The sequence below is a fragment of the Echiichthys vipera genome (genome assembly GCF_963691815.1).
Source record: "Echiichthys vipera genome assembly, chromosome: 20".
NCBI classification, from domain to species: Eukaryota; Metazoa; Chordata; class Actinopteri; order Perciformes; family Trachinidae; genus Echiichthys; species Echiichthys vipera.
Genome location: NC_139845.1, coordinates 23,647,650 through 23,669,839, shown reverse-complemented (window position 1 = coordinate 23,669,839; position 22,190 = coordinate 23,647,650). Strand labels below are relative to the sequence as shown.

At 40.3% G+C, this 22,190-nt stretch overlaps 1 protein-coding gene across 1 annotated transcript; it reads left to right on the top strand.

The window, feature by feature from the left end:
* The first annotated feature begins 447 nt into the window (after nt 1-447).
* Nucleotides 448-21,917, top strand: LOC310962669 (uncharacterized protein). The gene is made up of 19 exons (XM_083935185.1): nt 448-536; nt 1,462-1,528; nt 2,091-2,188; nt 4,228-4,446; nt 4,593-4,673; nt 8,038-8,143; nt 8,301-8,433; nt 9,773-10,025; nt 10,828-10,978; nt 11,117-11,216; nt 11,317-11,379; nt 15,233-15,435; nt 17,708-17,836; nt 18,592-18,779; nt 19,080-19,222; nt 19,362-19,607; nt 19,693-19,855; nt 20,296-20,405; nt 20,659-21,917. The coding sequence occupies exons 2-18, from the start codon at nt 1,492-1,494 to the stop codon at nt 20,389-20,391; spliced, it is 2,409 nt and encodes an 802-aa protein (XP_083791311.1). The 5' UTR covers nt 448-536; nt 1,462-1,491; the 3' UTR covers nt 20,392-20,405; nt 20,659-21,917.
* The last annotated feature ends 273 nt before the right edge of the window (nt 21,918-22,190 follow it).

The window sequence follows — 22,190 nt, the reverse complement described above, 5'->3', positions numbered from 1 at the left end:
CAGTCATGGTTGCTCAAACTAAAAATATGGTTGACATTTTCAGTCACCTTTGCCTCCCAAGACCAATGACAAATTTCCTTTTTGTTTTCAGGTTCAATTACACATTTGTTTGTGATGTTGACGGGTTATTCCAACTTTTCACCACACAGTCAAACAACTTAATTTGCTTCTCTGTCTCTAAAACAGATACCTGTACACAAATGGGCTGATGCACATACTGCATTGTCACGTTGAACTGTTTGCAATTTGTTGCGGCATTTTTTGCCTGCAGCACTTTGATGAACTGCGGTTGTTTTGAATGTGCTACAAATAAAAGTTGGCTTGACTTCATTTTTGAAAACCACAAAAAGCCAGTTTGGGGAGTCAAAGCGTTTTAAGAGTGAGTCAAACATACGTCAGTGTTTGGTGGCATGCATGAGAAGGGCCCGTATAAAAAGAAACCCACGGAGAGACGCGTAGCACATCTTCCCAAGAGCTGACACCAACCTCCGTCTGCAGAGCTTCAACTCCCAGCTGCTCCACTCAACCTACAGACGGTAAGACAAGCTCCACATTAATCTGGTTCCATCAGTATGTCAGCCAGAAAAAAAATCACAGAAACACTGTATGTGAGATACCGAGCTTTAGCTGACTCCATGTTAATTTATATACATTAATATTACACATTTAGAGTGTTCTAGAAGTCATGTGATGGAATATAACAAGCTTTAAACTCCACCTAGGGAGAAGGTAGATGATTAGGCCAAACACACTGGAGAACGGTTTGTGTCCTGTGAAATTTCGTTTCATGACTGACATATTTCTACCCAATCCAACATTTTTACCTAAACCTAAACATGTAATTTTGATGCCTATATCAAAAGTAAAATTTAAAGTTTCTTTGTGTAACAGTGTACACTTCAAGTCTCTTAATGTGATGAGTTATTCTTGTTATATTTTGGTGAAAAGTGAAGTTCTCTTAATATCAACCACTTTCAGACACTTTTCTGTTTCATCATTGCCTTTAGTTTGACACAGTGTGTGTGTGTGTCTGTTTATGTGTGTGTGTGTGTGTGTGTGTGTGTGTGTGTGCAAAATTTGTTCATCTGATGATCAACTTAAAAATGAGAGACTAAAGAAACACTGACTAATCATTTATTACTGATACTATGTTTTGCATTTCATCATAGTCTATATGAATCACCTTTGCTCACTGTGACTGTATGGGCCTCATCTAAAAGAGTTCACACGGAGCCTTTCACACTCAAACTAAATTGTTGAATAAGCTTCAACTTTATAAAGGTAATCAGAGTCCATTTAATGGGTTTTAGATACAGTACAGACTATTTTAATAACACATGCAGCATGCAAAAAGGGCATTAAAGTTCCAGGAATCAAATCATGGATACTGTTTGTATTTAGATGCTGTGGAATGTAGGGTTATTAAATAAACCTTTCCTTTGTGAACTGTCTCTCTCCCAGCTCTGCACACTTCACAGCAGAGGCTCCATCATGGTGAAGCCAGGTGCACTGCTCCTCCTGCTGGCAGGTAAGCAGCTTTTGAAAAGCGTTTAGCACTTTGGAGTAGAACTTTCATTGGAAAGGCTTTTGATCACTAGATTTTCAACAACAGGCTCTACATGACATTTTATTTTAACTCTTTTTTTTTAATCTATTTTTGCATACATTACAGCATCAGTGTCACTGCTTGGCTTTAAAAGTGAGACGCTCACGCAGTAATGGCTGTTTGTTTTCTTCTAACCAGATGGGTCTATGTTGGACAATTTTCCTCTGGAATCATTTCTGGAATGATACATTTTAAAAACTTGTTCATCCATGAAATACATAAAGATGACATTTCATAAAAATACACATTTCCTTCAGTGTGAATAATGCTGGATTCAATATTATTTTATTCATAAATGTAAGTACTTAAAAGTAAAGCCCCTCATGAAGAAGTGGACAAATTAATTGAATCCATGAAACTAGATTGCCTAGACCAGACATGTTGATTGGTTCATTAATCTTTTACACCCAGAATCCATTGCACTGAAGAATGTAATTTTCTACCATATATAATTTTTTATTTTTTATTTAAATTCATGCTGTAGTTGCTGCCAGCCAGGTTGACCTTTCACTGTCGGAAGAAATTGCTGACATCAGCTCATGCCCCATCTCCTATTATGGAAATGAATACCAAGTGCTGTTTGTGAGTAAATAAAACCATGTTTGAGAAACGTTATGGCTAAGAGTTAGATAATAAGCTTGACATCAATGTGTATGTGTAGAGTAAATATGAATCTACAGTCAGCAGTGGTAGAACAAGTTCTAGAGCAGGCTGTTTTCAACTCATTGTTTTCAACATGTCAATATCATCACTATCAATATAACTATAATCATCACTGGCATCCCCATGTATGTACAGTGTTGTGAAAAAGTATTTGCCCCTTACAGATTTCTTATGTTCTTGCTTTTTTGTCACACTTACATGCTTCAGGTCATCGAACACCTTTCAATATCAGACAAAAATAACCTTTAAATGATGATTTCATTTATTCAGGGAAAAAGCTATCCAAACCAAATGGTCTCTATGTGAGAGAGGGGGAATTGTATTGTATTCCTCATTTCCAGTCATGTCATGTGTCCATGACATCTGAGGCCTAGTCCACGTAAAACACAGGACTTTTTGAAACCAAACTTTTAATTCCTATCTACACAATTGATGTGATAAAAAATATCTCTGTCCACATGAAACCGCAAAATGCGCCTCAAACAATGTCGTGCACATTCCAAAGCAGTAGGTGGCGATAGCACTACTAACAGAAAGGCCAGTTCAGCCAATCAAAAGGCTGGAAAAATGTATACTGGAAAAGCAACAATGGCAAACCAAGGCCAGGCAGATTCTTTTGTGTGGACTGACAGCAAAGTTTTTGTGAAAAAGAAATCTGTGTCCATATGAAATTGCAAAATCCTCATTGATATTATGTATCTTAATGCTTTGACTCTAAATTAAACTCTTTATTTTTCAACATTCACAAATTCAATGTTAAAAAATGAAGGCTAAAAAAATAAAATGTTAAAAAATTAAACGTTAAAAATTTTAATAAAACAAATTGCAAATACAATGTATACAATTCAACGTTACAATGCATAATCATGCAGTGCTAGAAATTCAATGGCTTTTTAAGTTGATGACACAGATTTACTTCCATGGTATAGCTTTTTTCCCTAAAAAAAATGAAATCATCATTTAGAAACTGCCTTTTGTATTTACTTAGGTTATCTTTGTCTTTAATCAAAATGTGTTTGATGATCCGAACCATATACTTTTACAGTATGTTTCAGGTTTCAAAAATAGCAAGAACAGAAGAAATCTGTAAGGGGCAAATTTTTCACAGCATTGTATGTATAAATACCACAGGGGAAAATACTCTGTTACAAGTACAAATCCTGAATTCAAAAGTATGAACATTAAAATATACTTAAATTCCAAAAGTGAAAGTATTAATTATATATTATATTATGGATTATAATTATTGATTTGCTCATCACTTTAATGCTACAGCTGTTAAAGGTTGGCTCATTTAAAAAAAAATGCTTTCACACCTGATTCTAACAATTTTCAAACCCGTGGCGAGCTTCAGCTGTTTGATAACGATAATCATTAGAATCAGGTGTGTTTAAGCTAGGAGAAACCTAAAACATGCAGGGCAGTTGCTCTCCAGGAGCCCTGTTGGGATGCTCTGCTCTAGAATAACTTGTTGATCTTTTCCAGAGGATCAATAAAGTCTTATCTAATTAGTTTTTTTCGAGTGTTTCATTTGTGTATTTATTGATTTGTGATTTAGTCATGTTAGGTCCTCTATCAACAGGCAGGAGTTAAACTCAACATGTTTCATGTCATATAGGAACAATCAAGTTTCAAATTATGAATGAAAGAAGAATCTGAACTAACTGAGAGAACTAAAACAACAGTCTCAGAGCATTGTGCCTATTTTCCCTGTGATCAATTTCAAATAACATAAAGACATAAAGTAGAGCATTGCCACATATATTCTTAGCCTCAAAGAATAAAACTATCCAGTGTTTAAAATGTATCCTATACTGGTCCTCATCTCTTCATCTCTCTAGAAAAAAATGGTGGAATAAATGTAACTAACAATTGACGGATTTGAAAAGATGCTGTTTTTAGTGAAACCCATTCTTGTTGATGCTGAATGAACGGTGTCTCTGTGTCTGTTTTTGCAGGTCACGTTCAATGCAGATTCATCTGTTGCTATTTGTTTCGGCAATAGTCCACGTCAACCAACACAAGACTGTCTTGTGTTGGAAAATGGAGGTGGAACCGACGGTGTCACTGTGACCCTAGTGTCCCCTAGTGAAACACCTCTCCCCACTCTGCCAAACCTCCCGGGCACTTCAAGCTGCAAAGTTTCCTTAAGTTTCAAAAGTGGAGACGTCCCCTATGTGAGTCATCACGTCCATGTTTTTACATTGACTAACCTGTTTCAAAGGCATCTTGTGGCAAAGGGAACTTCAACTTAATGTTTATTTCTGAAATATTTTGGAAGCCATTTCCTAATATCTTATGTATCCTCTGTTTATGCTTTTAGATGCAAATGGTACTCTACAAATTTGGCACGCAAACAGCTCTAGAAGTCTCTACCGAAACACCGTTTGATGCTGCTGATGTTGTGAGTAGGGCTTCAATATATTTAATGACATGCTTTTTGATTGAATGAATAGACATTTTACAGCTGGACCTAAATATTTAATTCCATTTCAGCTAAGCTTGAGTCCTTACTTTTGATTTAATTTACTGTTGTCATTCTCTCTCTCTCACAAAACACACACACACACACACACACACACACACACACACACACACACACACACACACACACACACACACACACACACACACACACACACACACACACACACACACACACACACACACACATACAGTAGAGCCATCTGTCTATCTCAGCCTAGAACAATGAAATGTAAAGTTAACTGATAAGGGATGTGTGTACAGGTCTGTATTGTAACACTGTAGCAGCCTGCTGTCATTTTCAGGCAATTTAAAAGTAAAACACAGTGTGACCTCCTACTTCTGAATGCAAGTATGACTGGAACACTCACTACTGACCTTTTCAATGGAATTCCATTGCTAGGCAACAACCTTAGTCCTTGTTAACTTCCTGTCAGTGATGTCATTGGCATATGCTCATCTCCATCTAATCTTCAACCGCTTATCCGGGGTCGGGTTGCGAGGGCAGCAGCTCTAGCAGGGGACCCCAAACTTCCCTTTCCCAAGCCACATTAACCAGCTCCAACTGGGGGATCCCGAGGCGCTCCAAGGTCAGTGTGGAGACATAATCTCTCCTCCTAGTCCTGGGTCTTCCCCAAGGCCTCCTCCCAGCTGAACGTGCCTGGAACACCTCCCTAGGGAGGCGCCCAGGGGGCATCCTTACTAGATTCCTGAACCATCTCAACTGGCTCCTTTCAACGTAAAAGAGCAGCGGCTCTACTCTGAGTTCCTCACGGATGCTGAACTTCTCACATTATCTCTAAGGGAAACGCCAGCCACCCTCCTGAGAAAACCCATTTTGGCTGCTGGCACCCGCGACCTTGTTCTTTCGGTCATGATCCAGCTTTCATGACCATAGGTGAGGGTAGGAGCGAAGATTAACCGGTAGACCGAGAGCTTTAACTTCCAGCTCAGCTCTCTTTTCGTCACAAGGGTGCGGTAGAGCGACTCCCCTGCTGCTCTGATTCTCTGGCCAAACTCACGCTCCATTGGCCTCTGGAGCATGAACAAGATCACAAGGTACTTGAACTCCTTCACTTGGGGTAAGGGCTCATTCCCTAACTGAAGTAAGCAATCCACCAGTTTCCTGCTGAGAGCCATAGCCTCAGATTTAAATATGCTGATCCTCATCCAAGCCGTTTCACTATCGACTGGGATCCGATCCAGTGAGTGCGGAAGGTCACTGTCCAATGATGCCATCGGGACCACATTATCTGCAAAGAGCAGAGATGAGATCCTCAGCCCACCGAACTGCAAACCCTCCCCACCACGACTACGCCTCCATATCCTGTCCGTGAAAATCACGAACAGGATTGGTGACAAAGTGCACCCCTGGTGGAGGCCAACCCCCAACGGGAGCGAATCCGACTTACTGCCGAGGATCCGGACACAGCTCTTGCTTTGGGTGTACAGAGATTGGATGGCCCACACAAGTTACCCCATCACCCCATACTCCTGCAGCACCTCCCACAGTATCTCCCAGGGGACCCTGTCATATGCCTTCACCAGATCCACAAAGCACATGTAGACTGGATGGGCATACTCCCAGGCCACCTCCAGGATACTTGCTAGAGTAAAGAGCTGGTCCGTTGTTTAACGTCCAGGACAGAATCCGCATTGTTACTATTCAATTTGAGGTTCGACTATCGGATGGACCCTCCTTTCCAGCACCTTGGAGTAGACTTTACCAGGGAGGCTGAGTAGTGTGATACCCCTGTAATTGGCACACACCCTCTAGTCCCCCTCTTTAAATAGGGGAACCACAACTCCGGTCTGCCACTCCCTTGCCACTGTCCCAGACTTCCTCGCAATGTTGAAGAGACATGTCAACAAAGACAGCCCCTCCCAAACCAAAGGTTTTAGCATTTCAGGACAAATCTCATCAATCCCTGGCGCTTTGCCAGTGTAGAGTTGTTTGACTACCTCAGTGACTTCCACCAAAGATATTGACAATGATTCCCCATCAGCCTCCAGCTCTGCCTCTACCAATGAGGGTGTGTTAGTCGGATTAAGGAGTTCCTCAAAGTGCTCCTTCCACCGCCTGATTACCTCATCAGCTGAGGTCACCAGCGTCCCGTCCTTACTGTAAACAGCTTGGAGGGTTCCCCGTTTCCCCCTCCTGAGGTGTTGAATGGTTTTTCAGAAGCACCATGGCACCTTACCGCCCCTTGAGGCACCTAAGACTTTGAGGCCACAGCTCACTGCTGCAGCTTCAACAAAGGAAGCTCTGAAGATCACTCGGACAGGGGTCGCCTCCAGACATTCCCAGTTTACCCACACTCTTTTGGGCTTACCTGGTCCGTCCAGAATTTTCCCCCATCCTCTGACCCAAATCGTCACCAGAATGTGATCAGTTGACAGCTCTGCAAAGCATATGGCCTCAGATCAGATGATAAGATCACAAAATTGATCAACTACCTTTGGCCTAGGATGCTCTGGTACCATGTACAGTTAAGAGCATCCTTATGTTCGAACATGGTGTTTGTTATAGACAATCAGTGACTAGCACAGAAGTCTAATAACAGATGACCCCTCGGATTTAGATCAGGGAGGCCGTTCCTCCCAATCACGCCTCTCCTGGTGTCTCCATCATTGCCCATGAGGGCGTTGAAGTCTTCCACCAGAACTATGGAGTCCCCTACTGGAGCCCCATACAGGACTCCATTCAGGGTCTCTGAGAAGGCCGAATACTGTGCATATGCACAAACAACAAACAAACGAACAGAGAGAGTTTCCCCCCCTACCTCCCGCACAAGCCTTGGCCCCTTCGCCCACAGAGAGGTGACATTCCACATTCCCAGAGCCAGCCGCACACCTGACCCCAGCGGTTCCTCCTGCAAGAGGTGGGCCCACAGGATAGAGAGGGCAGGTGCCACATCACTTTTTCGGGCTGTACCCTGCCGGGTTTCGTGGCAAATCCGACCACCAGGCGCTTGCTGGCGAGCCCTCTGTCTAGGCCTGGCCTCTCTTCCTCTTCCTCATTGTTCCATAGAGTCTTTGTGAACTGTTCTTAGTCCAGCCCCTCGCCTGAAACCACTCTGCCATGGGAGACCCTACCAGGGTCACCAGGCTCCAGACAACACAGCCCTCAGGTTCACAGGGACACACAAACCTCTGACAGCTGTGACTAGCCCGGAAGCAAATATATATATATAATATATACATAAATAAAGGTGGATTCAAGTCCTAAACTGTTTATTCAGTATTACAATATTAACCTGGATTTTTGTGTAATCATTTTCTAGGTCATGAAGGCAAAGATCGATAACACGGAGACAGATTCATGGTCATGGAATAGGGCAGTCTCATCCCAAACAGTTTACAAGGATATAAGTGGATGCAGAGACTCAGGTAGGCAAATACAATGGTTCACAGTGAAGAGACTGGGACTCCTCAGTGATCCTCATAACAAAAATATATAATAACTGTAATTTCCGTTTCTTAAATGTTGTACACTAGTTGGCAAAGTTTCATATTAAACTACTTTCATCAACCTCTCGTCTCCCAGGTGTTGCTGCTCCAGCCGGATCACCCCCGTTCAAAGTTGATGAAGACACCTGCCTGAGGACAAGCTGTTCTCCATCTGCAACTGTAGAGGAATCTTCATGTGGACTCTTCGAGGTTTGCGAGGGCAACAACACGTAAATATGCTTGATTTGTATTTGGAGTAAAGTTTAAAAAAAGGTATTTGGATCGGGGCTGCAACTAAATACTATTTTCATTACTGATGAATCTTTCGAAATTCTACTATTTCTTTAAGATGATTTTTTGGCAGTTTTTCAAGCCTTTTATTAGATAGGACCGACAGGAAATGGGGTGAGAGAGAGAGGGGGAGACAAAGGGCTGCTGCCTCGAGCACCTTTAGCCTCTTTATATGGGACGACCGCTCTAACAACTCAGCCAACGACTATTTTTTAACAAGAAACAATCTTGTGATGGGATCACACAACACCATAAGCAGACAAGGGGCAGAAAATGGTGGGCAATGGCCCCCTACTTCTTACCCCTCTAATTCTGGAGCTTCTTCTGGCTTTATTTTGAATGTCCTCATTCAATGTTCATACATTTTCTAAAAACGTTCGGGATGGTAGATGGGTTACAAAACATAGGACTTTCCCCCCTTGGGGGCCTGTGTGTTTTCCTGGAAGTACAAAGCCGAATCCCAACCTTTCTCTAATCCTAACCAAGTTGTTTTGATGCCTGAACGGAACCGTTGCAGTCCACTTCTAGTTGTTGTTTCATAGCTAAAATAAGACATAATATTTTCCATGAGATATCATTGTGGATGCATTTACTTAAGATATCATATGAATATGTTGTGTGCTCACAAATGATGGCATCGGATAGACAGACAGATATACAGTATATCCTCAAAACCTCCTCTGTGATAGTTCCCCTCTCCATCCCTACTAGGTGTCTCTAGGAATGTTTTTTGGCATGATGATACACACAAAGTGAAAGCAATAACAACGTTGCTGTCACAGCTGATGAATGATTCAGTCTATAAAACTTAAATCAGCACGATACAGATTTAGCATTTCACAATAACACTGAAGGCTTTAATAATGTGTTAAAAATTATATGAGGCATTTGCACGAGACAAGACAGGCTACACGGTGGTGTAGTGGTTAGCACTGTCGCCTCACAGCGAGAAGGTTGCCGGTTCGCATGTTCTCCCCGTGTCTGCGTGGGCTTTCTCCGGGTACTCAGGTTTCCTCCAACAATCCAAAGACATGCATGTGGTAGGTTAATTGATCGCTCTAAAAAAAAAAATTGCCTGTAGGTGTGAATGGTTGTCTGTCTCTGTTCGTATGTGCCCTGCGATAGACTGGCGTCCTGTCTAGGGTGTACCCCGCCTCACGCCCGATGTCAGCTTGGATCGGCTTCAGCCCCCCGCGACCCCGGGATAAGCATTGAAGATGAATGAATGAATTATGCTTTCAGAAATTAAAAGTTTCTATCTTTTTCCATCTCCATCAGATGTGTTCTACCCATTGTTGCGTGCACTGTGACTGGCTCCTCTATCATCGATATGTTCGGTCGAGTCAACACTGTCCAGGATCATTGTGCATACACTCTGATGAGGCCTAATCAAAGTTCAGAATTCGAGATTGTCGCTGGTTTCCAGGAGCGACGACGTAAAGATGTGCCACTGTTAGACTACTTTGTAATAAAGGTGGACTCAAATGGTTCAAGTGTAGTGATTCGTCTGGAACAAAGTGGAAGAGTTAAGGTAAGCAAGTAACATTGTATTTATGGTGCTGTTTCCTCTTTGTTTAATCCATGATGATCCTGACATGTCAGGAGATACTTTGTTTTATTCTATTGAAAGTTAAGACGTGCGGTGGCTCCTTCTGAGATATAGTGGGGTAGAAGTATAGAGCAGCATAAAATACAAGTACTTATATTCCACCAAGGAAATGGTGGCACACAAATTTATCAGTGTAATATCTCAGTGATAATATTAACTTCTATGACACTAAATTATCCAAGTTTAAAGTTTTTTTCATTGTATTTCACAGCTTCCAGGTGTCAAATATACATTTGTTGTTATTAATTCATGTTATCAATTAGATTTGTATTTTCGTGTTATTGTTTTTAAACTTTATGGCTACCCTATAGAGGTGTGACATATATGTGTGTGTGCTTGAATATATATACATATGTATGAATGTACACATGTATTTATGTATGTATGAATATATGTATGTGTGTATACATGTATGTTTGTTTGTATGTATGTATGTATGCATGTTTGTATGTATGTATGCATGTTTGTATGTATGTATGTATGTATGTATGTTTGTAGGTATGCATGCATTTATGTATGTATGTATGTATGTATGTATGTATGTATGTATGTATGTATGTATGTATGTATGTATGTATGTATGTATGTATGTATGTATGTATGTATGTATGTATGTATGTATGTATGTATGTATGTATGTATGTATGTATGTATGTATGTATGTATGTATGCATGCATGTGCATGTTTGAACCAGTGGTTCCTTCTCTTTTCTGCTGTGATAAGGTTGATGGTGAAACAATAGAACTCAACCCCACGGCTCAGCTCTTTTCCGATGTGGAGCTCTCTAAGGACCAGAGTGGAGTTACTGCCAAGTTACCTCCAACATACTCCAACATGATCATCCACTTTGATGGCAACAGCGCACATGTGTCAGGTACAGAAAACTAGTCATATCTGGGCAAGATATTACGATACATATAAATACTTTATTTCAAAACTGATTTAAGAATGACAGTTGTGATTATTAGTTTCCAGGTTCCTTAATTTGTCTTTAATTGTCTCCTGACATCAGGACCCATTGAAGCTGTAAGGGGTCTGTGTGGAATTGCAGTTTCTCCCACCATTCCCACCGCCCTGATTGATGAGAAGTCATCTTCATACAGTGCCCTTGAGTATGACTTAGTCTTAATTTGATGCATAACTGATATTACCTGTTTATTAATGTTGTATAGGTTTCAAATGTCATGCGCTATGCTGTTTGTCACCCCCTAGCTGTGAGACTCAGTACAGCGACACACCAGACAGCACAATCAACTGCACCCAAGCAACTGAACGGTAAGAACTGACCCATCGAAACAAACTAAACACTCCATTCATCCTTTAAACATTGTACGAAACACACGGTTAATTACTTTATTTTTAATTATTCATGAATCAACATTAATTAATAATTCTTGTTGAAGGGTCACCACCACCGATTGAACAGGACTATGGACTAAAATGATATAACTCAGTCAACTAATCAGCACATGTGACTATGCAAGTGCAAAGCCTTTGCAGATATATTTTTTATATTTGCAGCACACAATCTATATTTTACAGTATTTATTTGGCGGGCAGAACTGACACCTCTTTCTCTTACATGCCCCAGCCGAGGCAGTGGCTGGGGCAAGCTGGATCCTCAGGTTGATCATGAGATCCAGCACTCTGAATAGTTTTAACAACTGCTGCAGATGAATGGAGTTAAAAGTGCCTTTCCCAGCTGCTCCAGAAACACTCTCCTCTTGTTCTGCTTACAAGGCATCCATGTAGGGTGGATTTCTCTCCATTTAACAAAGGTATTTTAGGGGGAAACATCAATGATGTTGTGGAAGATGACCAGCGGCCAGCGGACAGTCATCTTTCTGCAGGTTTTCCACATCGCATTTGTTGCAGTTGTAGTGTAGGATGATGTTTGGCTTCCTGTCATCATGATCGCTAATACCAGCCTCTGTAGGGTGCTTAGAAGTACCACGTTCTTGTTTTTCTTTGGGAGGTAGGAAACCAGAGTTGGGGTCGGCTTAAAGAATGAGATGAGAAGACCTCTCTGTCCTTTACTGCAAGCAGTGCAGGTGGGAGCTCAGGCTTGTTCTTTCGAACTGTGCCAACCATGGTAATCTTCCACTTCAGAAGCTGTTGTCCGAGTTCATAAGATGTGAAGAAATTGTCACATATGGCATTGTGATAACTCAGTGCCTCTGTCACATCAAGTTCAAACCGCATCCCCCTTTTTTTTCTCTGGGCCCCAGGCGGTCGGCTTCCCGGTATAGACTTGCATCTTCAATGCATAGCTAGATTCGGCATTGAAGGCCACCCATGACTTGATCCCATATTTTGCTTTCCTGCTGGGCATATACTGCCAGAAAGGACAATGAACTTTGGACAGAAGAGATTAGTATCAGTGTCACACAGAGCAAATGTGAAAATCTGTTTTATTACAGATATGAAAAAAAACATTTACCTCTGATGGAACCACTGGCCCTGGGATGTAGAGGTATGGCAGCCACTCCACCCATGTGTCCCAGACTTCTCTTATGGCTACCATTTGTCTTTCACAAGTCTTGACATTCTGTTCTGCCATCCTGCCCTGTTTGTCATATTCTGCTAAGGACTGTGTCATTTAACAGGAAAGTCTCTCTTTCAGCTTGAGGGATTTCTTCTTCTTCTTCTTCGGAAGATCATCGTATTCTTCTGATGCGTTGCCCACTTCCTCTTCTGAATCAGAGTTGACTTGCTGGGCATTTGAAAAAAACCTGGTTACTGTCATCTGCAGCACCTTTGTAGGGCTGGTAATTCCTGCCCCTGAAATAGAGCTTCTGGTAGACCCCATTTGACCTCAGCTCTCAAAAAGTGTAAATTTCTTTCTATTGAAATGGAACAATGTGTTCTGGTAAATGATAATTTTTCTTGATAGGACTTTGACAGTCTATCTTAACATTGTTCAGTAAAAGGCTCTGGAAAAAGCATAATGAGAACGACTACATTTCATGTTGCCTATGTGACATGTCATCACTCTTTCCCTCCCCCGGAGCTGTTTTTCTTTTTTTTTTTTATGAGGCATAATGTGTATTCCATGTTGCCCTTGTTTAATGTTAAAAAAAAGAATATATTTCATTTATTTACCTGCATGTAACAGTAAAGTGCTGAGCTTTACCTGATCAGTTTTATGCAGCAATTCTTAGTGTTAGGGGCAGACAGGAATTGAAAGAAAAAACACCTGTTCTTGCTGAAATGAAGACATTCTGGCACAAAACACACCTGCATCTTGAGCACTCAGAGTTGAGAAGTGGAGGGAAAGCGTGATGACGTGATATCACATAGGCAACATGAAATGTAGTCATGTAGTCATGTAGTCATGTAGTCATGTTCTCATTAATAATCGTTCCATTTCAATAGACACCAACGTTATTTTTATGTCTGCTACTGATTGATCATGGACAAAACTAAAGCATTCTCACATTTTTGTAGTGTGTAACTTACTCTGTGACTGTGAGTTCACCTCAATTTGACTGTAAAGGCGATATTAGTGCATTTTTTTGTACACCATACATGGAAAAAAGAATAAAGGCAATAGTTCACTTTTTCTAATGTTGGAGTCAATCTAGGTATAAGTCATAACATTTCAAGTTGAAAAATATAATTATGGGGCTTTTTCTCTGCTGTTAAACAGTGGTGGGTCATTTTGACCCAAAGACAACAGGAGAATTAACAGAGTGCACACCCAGCGGAAGCCTCGAGAGAATGATGCCAACAGTCTTAGGTTTCTTCAGGTCTTAGCTGTATCAAAGTACTTGTCTAATTGGCTGAAAGACACTGGAGTCTTCGTAATCACAGTGGGAGTAAAATGTGTATTATGAGCTGGTTTCTGTTTGCTGTCTCCTGGCCGAATGCGGTATCCGATGCAAACTTCATAGTAATAAAATCAAAAGGACAAAAACTTCAATAATTTAATTAGAAAACTTTACGTGTAAAAGAGAGAAAGATAAGGACATGAGGAGTAATGATACGGTGATACGGGAGTAGATCTGAAAAGGCCCCCCCTTGCGTAGTTGTCGAGACGGCGAAGCTGCATACTTTGTTAAATGATGGCGCAGTCAGCCCACCTCTTGAATCGTCTACGATCTTTCACCCAACAGCTCACAACAACAGTGTCTGTGCAATGCCACTGCTGCTGTGTAGACTAGAGAAGGGGAGAGAGGGACCTCAGCCACAGTAGAGTTTGATTACTCTGAGCCACATGCATGGAAATTAATTAGGCCTACCATATATTTCTCCCTTTTCCCTGATGGTCTGAATAAGTTGCTAAATGTATCACTTTTTATAAAAAAAAGTGCGACAGTAACGGCAGAGTGATACAGAGTGAGAGTCAGAGTCTCCAAAACACCACAAAAGTCTCCAATTACACCATTAACCGTTGCTAGAATTTTCTCTTGTTGCTTTTGACAAAAAAAGTTGCCAAGTGGAATTTGAAACTCACTAGATTGAGCAAGAAAGTAGCCGGCGTACATATACAGCATCTCTCTGTCTCTTCTTCTCCGTTATTGGTGTATTTCTTTGGCAGTTACAGATAAAGGCCTGGGATGTGTACTACAGTGTTTGGAGTCAGTTTCACTGGTTTCGTGTGGACACAGATTTCTTGAGCTGAGGCGGTGTTAACGTAAAAGTTTTTGAGAATGACAGGTTTTCTATTGTGAGGATGTACCCTAAAACTGTAAGAGTGAGAAGGAAAACAAGAACTAAGTGAATTTATCTTTGATCGCTTATGATGACAATATGATGACATGACACATTCAAACAGGATAGGGTTCACAATAACAGCTATCGTTTGAAATATTATTCTTCATGATGTGATACTTAAAGTATCTTATTGCTGGATGAGACTTTATCCAAATCTCGCACACACTCAGGTCCTTAAGCATCCTCTCAATTCAAAAGAATGCAGGACTTCCATATGAAAGGATTGTGTAAAATCCCCACATCACAGAGTTGAAAGGGCAACAGGTCGCTACCGCTGGAGTATTCTTTATCACACATTTCTATGCCACCGTGACGCTGTCCTACGAGCAGAGGTGATTCTGGAAGCTAGAATAATACTCGTAAGAAAACTGGTCATTGACTCTTATTCTTCCTCTCTGCACGGCTGGAGCAGCTGTAACCTCATGATGCAGGCACCCTTCACTGCTTGCCATGCTGACACTGACCCAGAGGCCTTCATATCCGCCTGCACAAACACTTCCTGCCAATACCCTGATGTGGACGGCCTCAACTGCCAGTTTTTGGAGGCTTACGCCAAGACCTGCTACCTGGAAAATGACATCACACTGGGGGAATGGAGGTCACAGGCCGGCTGCCGTAAGATTATCATTCACTTTCACTGATCATGTTTCATACGAGGAGATGAGACAGTTTTAAAATTTGAAGGGTTTCCCCCTGCTGTTCCAGGCTGAAACAATTTCTGATCATACAGACGAGAAAGTAGAATCTATTTTATCTTGGGGTTAAATCCTCCTTCTGCTACCTGTAATTTTAATGCTGAAGCTCTTGAAGTCAATAGGCATGTACAGTATAGTAAAATATTAGGGTTCTCAATCGATTAACGCCATTAATGTCCATAGCTAACTAGCGATCAATCGCAAATTAATCACAGATTTAGTGTTCCTATGTACCTTAAATGGATATTTTTTACAAGTTTTTAACACTCATGGGAGTGGAAAATCTTGAATGCCTGGAATCGACCTACCATGAATTCGCTAGTAGGTGGTTCCACTTGGCACTGGAACGCAGCATGAGCTCGGCAAATCATCTTATTCGGACCGAATGAAATGATTGGTCAGACTTTTATCAGAAATATATGAAAATTGAATATTTTTGATTTTCAACACTTGGTGGATTTCTTTCACATTTTAGTGTGCCATTTGCTTATGAGAAGCATTCTAAGATTCTATAGCTATAGCTAAGATATATTATAATACTTTATATGATATATGCCTTTAATGAGTGGGACGAGTGTTCTCTGCATCAACTGTATGCTGGCCAGAAAGTGGTATTTATTTACTCATCTCTCACATGGACAGTAAATGCAGATAGTCTTGTCCAGACAACCATCTGGCTTTGAAGCAGAACTTCAAAGCCAATTCATAAGACTCCCTTTATCTATTTCTGATCAAGGAGGTTTGTTTCAAGTAAACAAAGGGCGTCAAAAATGTGTTTAATTAATTTTTTCAGTTTTTTAAAATTAAGTTAATCGGGGGCTCTTTAGAGCTGATCTGACTCCCCTAAGGACAATTGTACCATCAAATCAAAATACATACTTATTTAAACATGGGTGCAAAGTTTCTTAAAGGTGAGTGCCTTGAACCCACCACATTTTTAACAACATTAACAGGACTTTATCCAAATCCAGGCGTGCGTTAGTAAGCACCCAAAGCCCCTGAAAATATATTGTAGCAGCAAAAGGTACTTAAAGTTGTACTCCGTAAGATTTTCATCTATTTAATTGTCTTTTAAGTTCTTATCTATCAAATAGTGAGTGTTTGATAATATTACCCACTAATGAAAGAACTTGTCTCTTTACTGAGTATTCCAATCGGTGTATCTGCAGAGACATTCCCTCCCTTGATGAAAATCGGCAGTCATGTAAGTGACGCTGCTGACAACGGTTTGTTTGCCGGCCGAGATCTTCACTGCTGGTTATGCTGCGTTCACTTGTAATCAGAAATAGGAACGTGTGTGTGTGTGTGTGTGTGGACTTAGGAGGGGAGCATATAGAGGACAGACTGGAAGTAGAGAGGTGAATGTGTGTCAATAAAGTTTACAACAGAGCATTAAAAACCCACATAGTGGCCACGAATATGACAAGATGGAGGCTCTGAAAGAACAGTTTCAAACAAGGGATCTCAAATCTTACAGAGTACAACTTTAAGGTACAAAAAGTTAAAGTATTCCCTGTGCAGAATGAATTATGTCTCATGTCTGATGCTCTGTTTTAGTATTGTGAAGCATTTTTTGATGTCTGCTGTAAAAAGAGGAGTTATATAAATATACCTTATCTCGGATCTCGAAGAGATGATCACATTTTTTGTAATCTTGATCTGAAAAGTAACAAGCAGCCATGGCTGTCAAATAAATGCAGTGGAAAAAAAGTGGAAGTAAGTCATGTATGAAGAAGCCAATCAACAAATACTGAAGGAAAATGTTCCACGTACAACCCCGATTCATATGAAGTTGGGACATTTTGTAAACAGAACACAATGATTTGCAAATCCTTTTCCTACAGTATATATAGTTAAATACACTACAAAGATACAATATTTAATGCTCAAACTGATTTCAAATTGGCAAAAACAAAATTAGTGGATATTTGCAAAAAACAACAACGTTCAGCTTATCAGTTTGAGGTTGAAAAGAATTTGTAAATGATTGTACTTTTTTATTGTGTTCATGTAAATTTTGGGTCATGTGTATTTTGATTATTTTCATTTTCTTCTGTCTAATAAAGACTATATCACGTGACTTGTTCACAAATGAAGCAATGGACAGATATTTTTAAAATGTTAAGTCCATGTAATTTGAAAGTGATCATGTGATCATGTGTGTGTGTGTGTGTGTGTGTGTGTGTGTGTAGCTGCTGTCCCTCAGACCTTCTGTCAGCAGCCCTGCAGTGATAATGAGTTCTGCGGTGAGGTCCTCGGTGAACGACACTGCCTCTGTCGGGCGGTGTTTGCCGCCCCGTACAAAGAAACAAACTCTTTAGGTACAGTGCAACAACTGTGGCATGAAAAAAACTCCTGAAAGGTTGTAATTTTTCTTTAGAGGAGGGGTCTTCAACATTTTTTTAGGCCCAGGACCCCTTAGTCCCCTTCCGTCTCAGAAAGAGGGAGCAGGGACCACCTACTACATATGGCCTACAATATGGCCTATTAAATCTTATACACAAACCTTTTAATGGTGCATACAATATTAAGCTATTAGAAATAATTTTTGACATTTTCATATATTTATATGTTATGTTTTATTATTAAATATACATGTGGAAGGCACAGTTAATGACCTACCTATAGTCCAATAAGCCTTTGATCACTGTATCAATCACATGTTATTGATTTTTCACAAATAGGATGATTTATCTTTGTTATAATATGTTGGATTCTTGTTAATGATATATTTGAGTAAAAAGCAGTAATCAGGCTACCCCCTGCAGTAACTATCAGGACCCCCTGTTGAAGATCTTTGCTTTTTATAGGGAGAGTTGGTTCAGATGACAGTATGAAAGAAAATGTATGACTATTACCAAACATATTAGAAAAACATATTTCTAAGTATTCTCATTATTTCATGAGAAACTGGAAATGTTTCTGTGTCCTATAGCTCAGAATTTTATTTTATTTTATTCAAGAGATAACATCAGAAAAAGCTAGCAATTACCTACTGAACACCTGAACCACAAATACATTATATATTATATTAAAGTGGTGATATTTTGACTTGTTTGTCCTCTTGGGTGTTCAGGCGAGCCGACAGTCTGCGAAGAGAACACTGCCACGCTGACTTTGGCTGGTTGTCTGCTGACAGACCTAGGCATTGACTACACCACCCTGCACCTCAAAGACCCAAACTGCACTGGAATAATAGACCATGAGACTGGCATGGTCACTTTCAGCTTCGGCGGCAGCAACTTGTGCGGGACAGAGGTCACGGTGGGTGCTCCCTTCTGCTTTTTGCTCTCTGCAAGAACAAATTTTGCTCCTCACTTCCTTACTCATGGCAAAGTAAGGACAAGTGTCAGCCAAACTCACCTGGTTTTAAGTGTGGTTAAGGACATTTTTCACCAGTTTTCTTTATTTATGATAGAAAGATACATGTGATTTATGAACGGGTGAAAATGAGATGGACTCTAAACCCCAGCAAACTTTGACGTTGAATTAATCTGACTGCTTTAATGAGTGAATTCGATTTTCTCCACCTGAAAATACTTCTATGTTTGTGTCAAAATGCAGACTAACGGAAGCCAAAGAATATACAAGAACACCATCATGACTTCCACGGACATGATCACCCGAACAGAGCAAGTGAACATCGACTTCTCCTGCTACTACACAGACCCAGACGCTAAGAGCGTGTCCTTCAGGATCCAAGACAGGTGTGTGTGGAGCTTCACCTGGTTGGTAATGTGTGTGTTGTAGTTAAAGTTTGGACAGCTGAAGAGAGTGTGTGTGTGTTTGTGCGTTGTGTGTGTGTGTGTGTGTGTGTGTGTGTGTGTGTGTGTGCTCGCTCTCCAGCTCTGTGCTGATACAGATTGCATCCGGAGTTTGGAATTATGTTCTGATGATGAACACCTACATCGACTCCGGCCTCATGAACCCTGTGGAGTCTGACACTGAAGTCCTGCTGAACCAGCCGGTCTGGGTGGAGCTGAAGACGGAGGGGCTGGACAGCGACATGGTCACCATAGTGACCGACTCCTGCTGGGCAACTTACGAGCCCTCACCCGATAGTAGCGTGCAATACAGCCTGATTAGTAACGGGTGAGAAAAACCTCTTTCACTTTGTGTGAGAATCAGCTGCTGATGTAACTGATGTCATCATGTCTGTTTTCCTGTTTCTGAGCAGATGCCCGAACCCAAATGACCAGACGGTGTCTGTTACAGGAAGTGGACAAGGAACGTCCAACGTCGTCTCTTTCAATATGTTTGAGTTCGCTGGGGAGGGTGGTGTACTCTACTTGCACTGCAAAGTTGAGCTGTGCCCCACAATGGGCCAAATCTGCACTCCGGTAAGCAGGGGTGGAGGAATTACTCCTTCACTGAAGGGAAAGTAGTTACACAACAATGTAAAACTTTAAGTGACAGAAGTTAAGGTGCTCATTATGCTGTATGTTACCTTTCATGGTGCTATTAAAGGGTAATTATCACTGATCATATACATTCATATGTGAGCAGCATTGTTGTAGGTGGCTGAGATGGAGCTGACAACTTTATTAAGTGTTTTGCAGTTTAACCTGCAGAAATCCACGTTTCTGGCCTTAAAAACAGTTTTTAGTTTTACTGAAGCCAACCTGTTTCAAAAGATGTTTCAGAAATAAGTTTCTGTATCTTAGAAAGAATAATATAAGTCTCAAACATATAATGAACGTATATACCTAAAGTTAAAAGCTAAAGTTGACAGAGCTGACCTTGGTAAAGACTAACAACCAACATCCTCTCTCTCTTACAGAACTGCAACGGAGGTTTAAGCAGGAGGCGCAGATCTCTCAGGTCTAAATATGTAGATGGAAACTCTGCCCTCATCACTATGGCCTGGAATAATTAAAGCTCCATCACGTGGTATGTAGAAATTCAATGAAGTGATGGGATCATTCTGATGATTTAGCTGTTGTTGGAGATAAAATGTAAAGTTTTTCCTGTGGGGTCGCCAGAGAAAAGGTCATTTGGTCATTCAGAACAAAAGGCTTCATCCTCTCAGGAGAAGGAATGTCATGAGGAAAGTTAATGACAATGTGAAGATTCAATATTTGAACCTTCACCAGAGACAAAGTATAAATGGACACTGATCACAGTTTTCTCTGCTTGTTCTCAGCTGATTCCTGATTTCAGCTTCGACCCAATAAGGAGCCTGAAATCTCACTGAAGTTATCGTTGCTGTGAAACAACACTGGCAGATAATCTTCACATATATATTCTGAATAATCTGTGGGCTGCTGATTCAATCCATGGATTCATGCAAACTATTATTCATTTTGAAATGAAACATAATCTTTGGTGAAAAATACAAGTCGAGTGTGCAGAACAAAAATAATCTAAGGGTTTATAGGGTCTGATTACTGTATGCACTACTTTCTGTTACTTTGGGTCATATTCAAATATATAGAATATATATCTATATACATATATAGAGAGCATGTCTTCTTTGATATGAACTGCATCCTTTACATGTGCACAGCCCAAATGCTACAGGGTAACTGCAGAAAGAGAATTTGTGTGTTTAAGTGACATGAAGTGAAAAAAAGTTGTTCAGGCTAAGCTGAAAGAAGCTTTGGGGAAATCTTACTGCTAATCAAGGAATTTCTAAAGTTATTGTTGCTATAGTTGTCATCAAACTGATCTTCAATCACCTAACCACACAATTATTTTCTTTCTGCAGAATCCTGAGACAAAGAACTCCTGCTTACAAACCTAAAACCTTGAAAACTAGTTTTTAATTATGCACACATCTGGCAGAGGCACAGCTGTTTTGGATTTTGTGGTTTGGTGCAGAGCCTGTCATGCCTCTTCACCCTGATGTCACCTGATCACAAACACATAGCCCCCACCCCCCACCCCCATTACCATGACTTTGGCTGCTAAATCACACCAATGATTCATTGTTATTATTAATGAGATTTTGAAATGGAACATAATCTTTAATGAAATAATAGGTATGTGATATATGACATGTGATGAAGACACATGATCTAAGAAGGGTTTAGAGGGTTTGATTTACTGTATGCACTACTTCTTTTCACTGTGGGTTCTATTCAAATATATAAAATGTCTTCTATAATAAATAAAATGAATAAATGTGCACAGCCGGAATGCTACTGAGTGACTGCATAAAGATAATTTGTGTGTTTTATTGAGATGAAGTAAAAAGACATTTTTCAGGCTCAGCTGAAAGAAGCTTTGCAGACAGAAGGAAAATACAGATGTGAATGTGAAGATGGAAGTTACTACAAATGAAGATTATCAGTCAAAACTATGTCTCAAATTACACTGAGATAAGCTGTTGTACCATTATTACTACTTTGAGCAAAATAAAATGATAAAAAAAAAAATCAATAAAGGGAGTGGGTAAACAAACATGGGTTTCTCTCATTTATTTCATTTCACTTTTTAAAGTAAGTAAAAAAAAATGAATAAAATAATAAATATGTGGAGGTGGAAGGCTTTTGTTTCTGCATCACAGCCCAATAGTTAAGATTTTGTATCTAACATGTTATCTAGAAAGCAACCTGTTTTATTTGAAAAATGTAATTTGGATTAATCTCTTTTATAGGAGAATTTGGGAAGAAAAACTTCTAATACACAGATAAATACCCACGTGTTCAACCCAAAGCCCCGACCACAGCGACT

Excerpts from the sequence above, each read along its gene's own strand:
- LOC310962669 (XM_083935185.1), top strand. The coding sequence starts at position 1,492 with ATGGTGAAGCCAGGTGCACTGCTCCTCCTGCTGGCAG. Across the intron at positions 2,189-4,227 it reads ATGAATACCAAGTGCTGTTT|GTCACGTTCAATGCAGATTC; the intron begins GTGAGTAAATAA and ends CTGTTTTTGCAG. Across the intron at positions 8,434-9,772 it reads GTTTGCGAGGGCAACAACAC|ATGTGTTCTACCCATTGTTG; the intron begins GTAAATATGCTT and ends CATCTCCATCAG.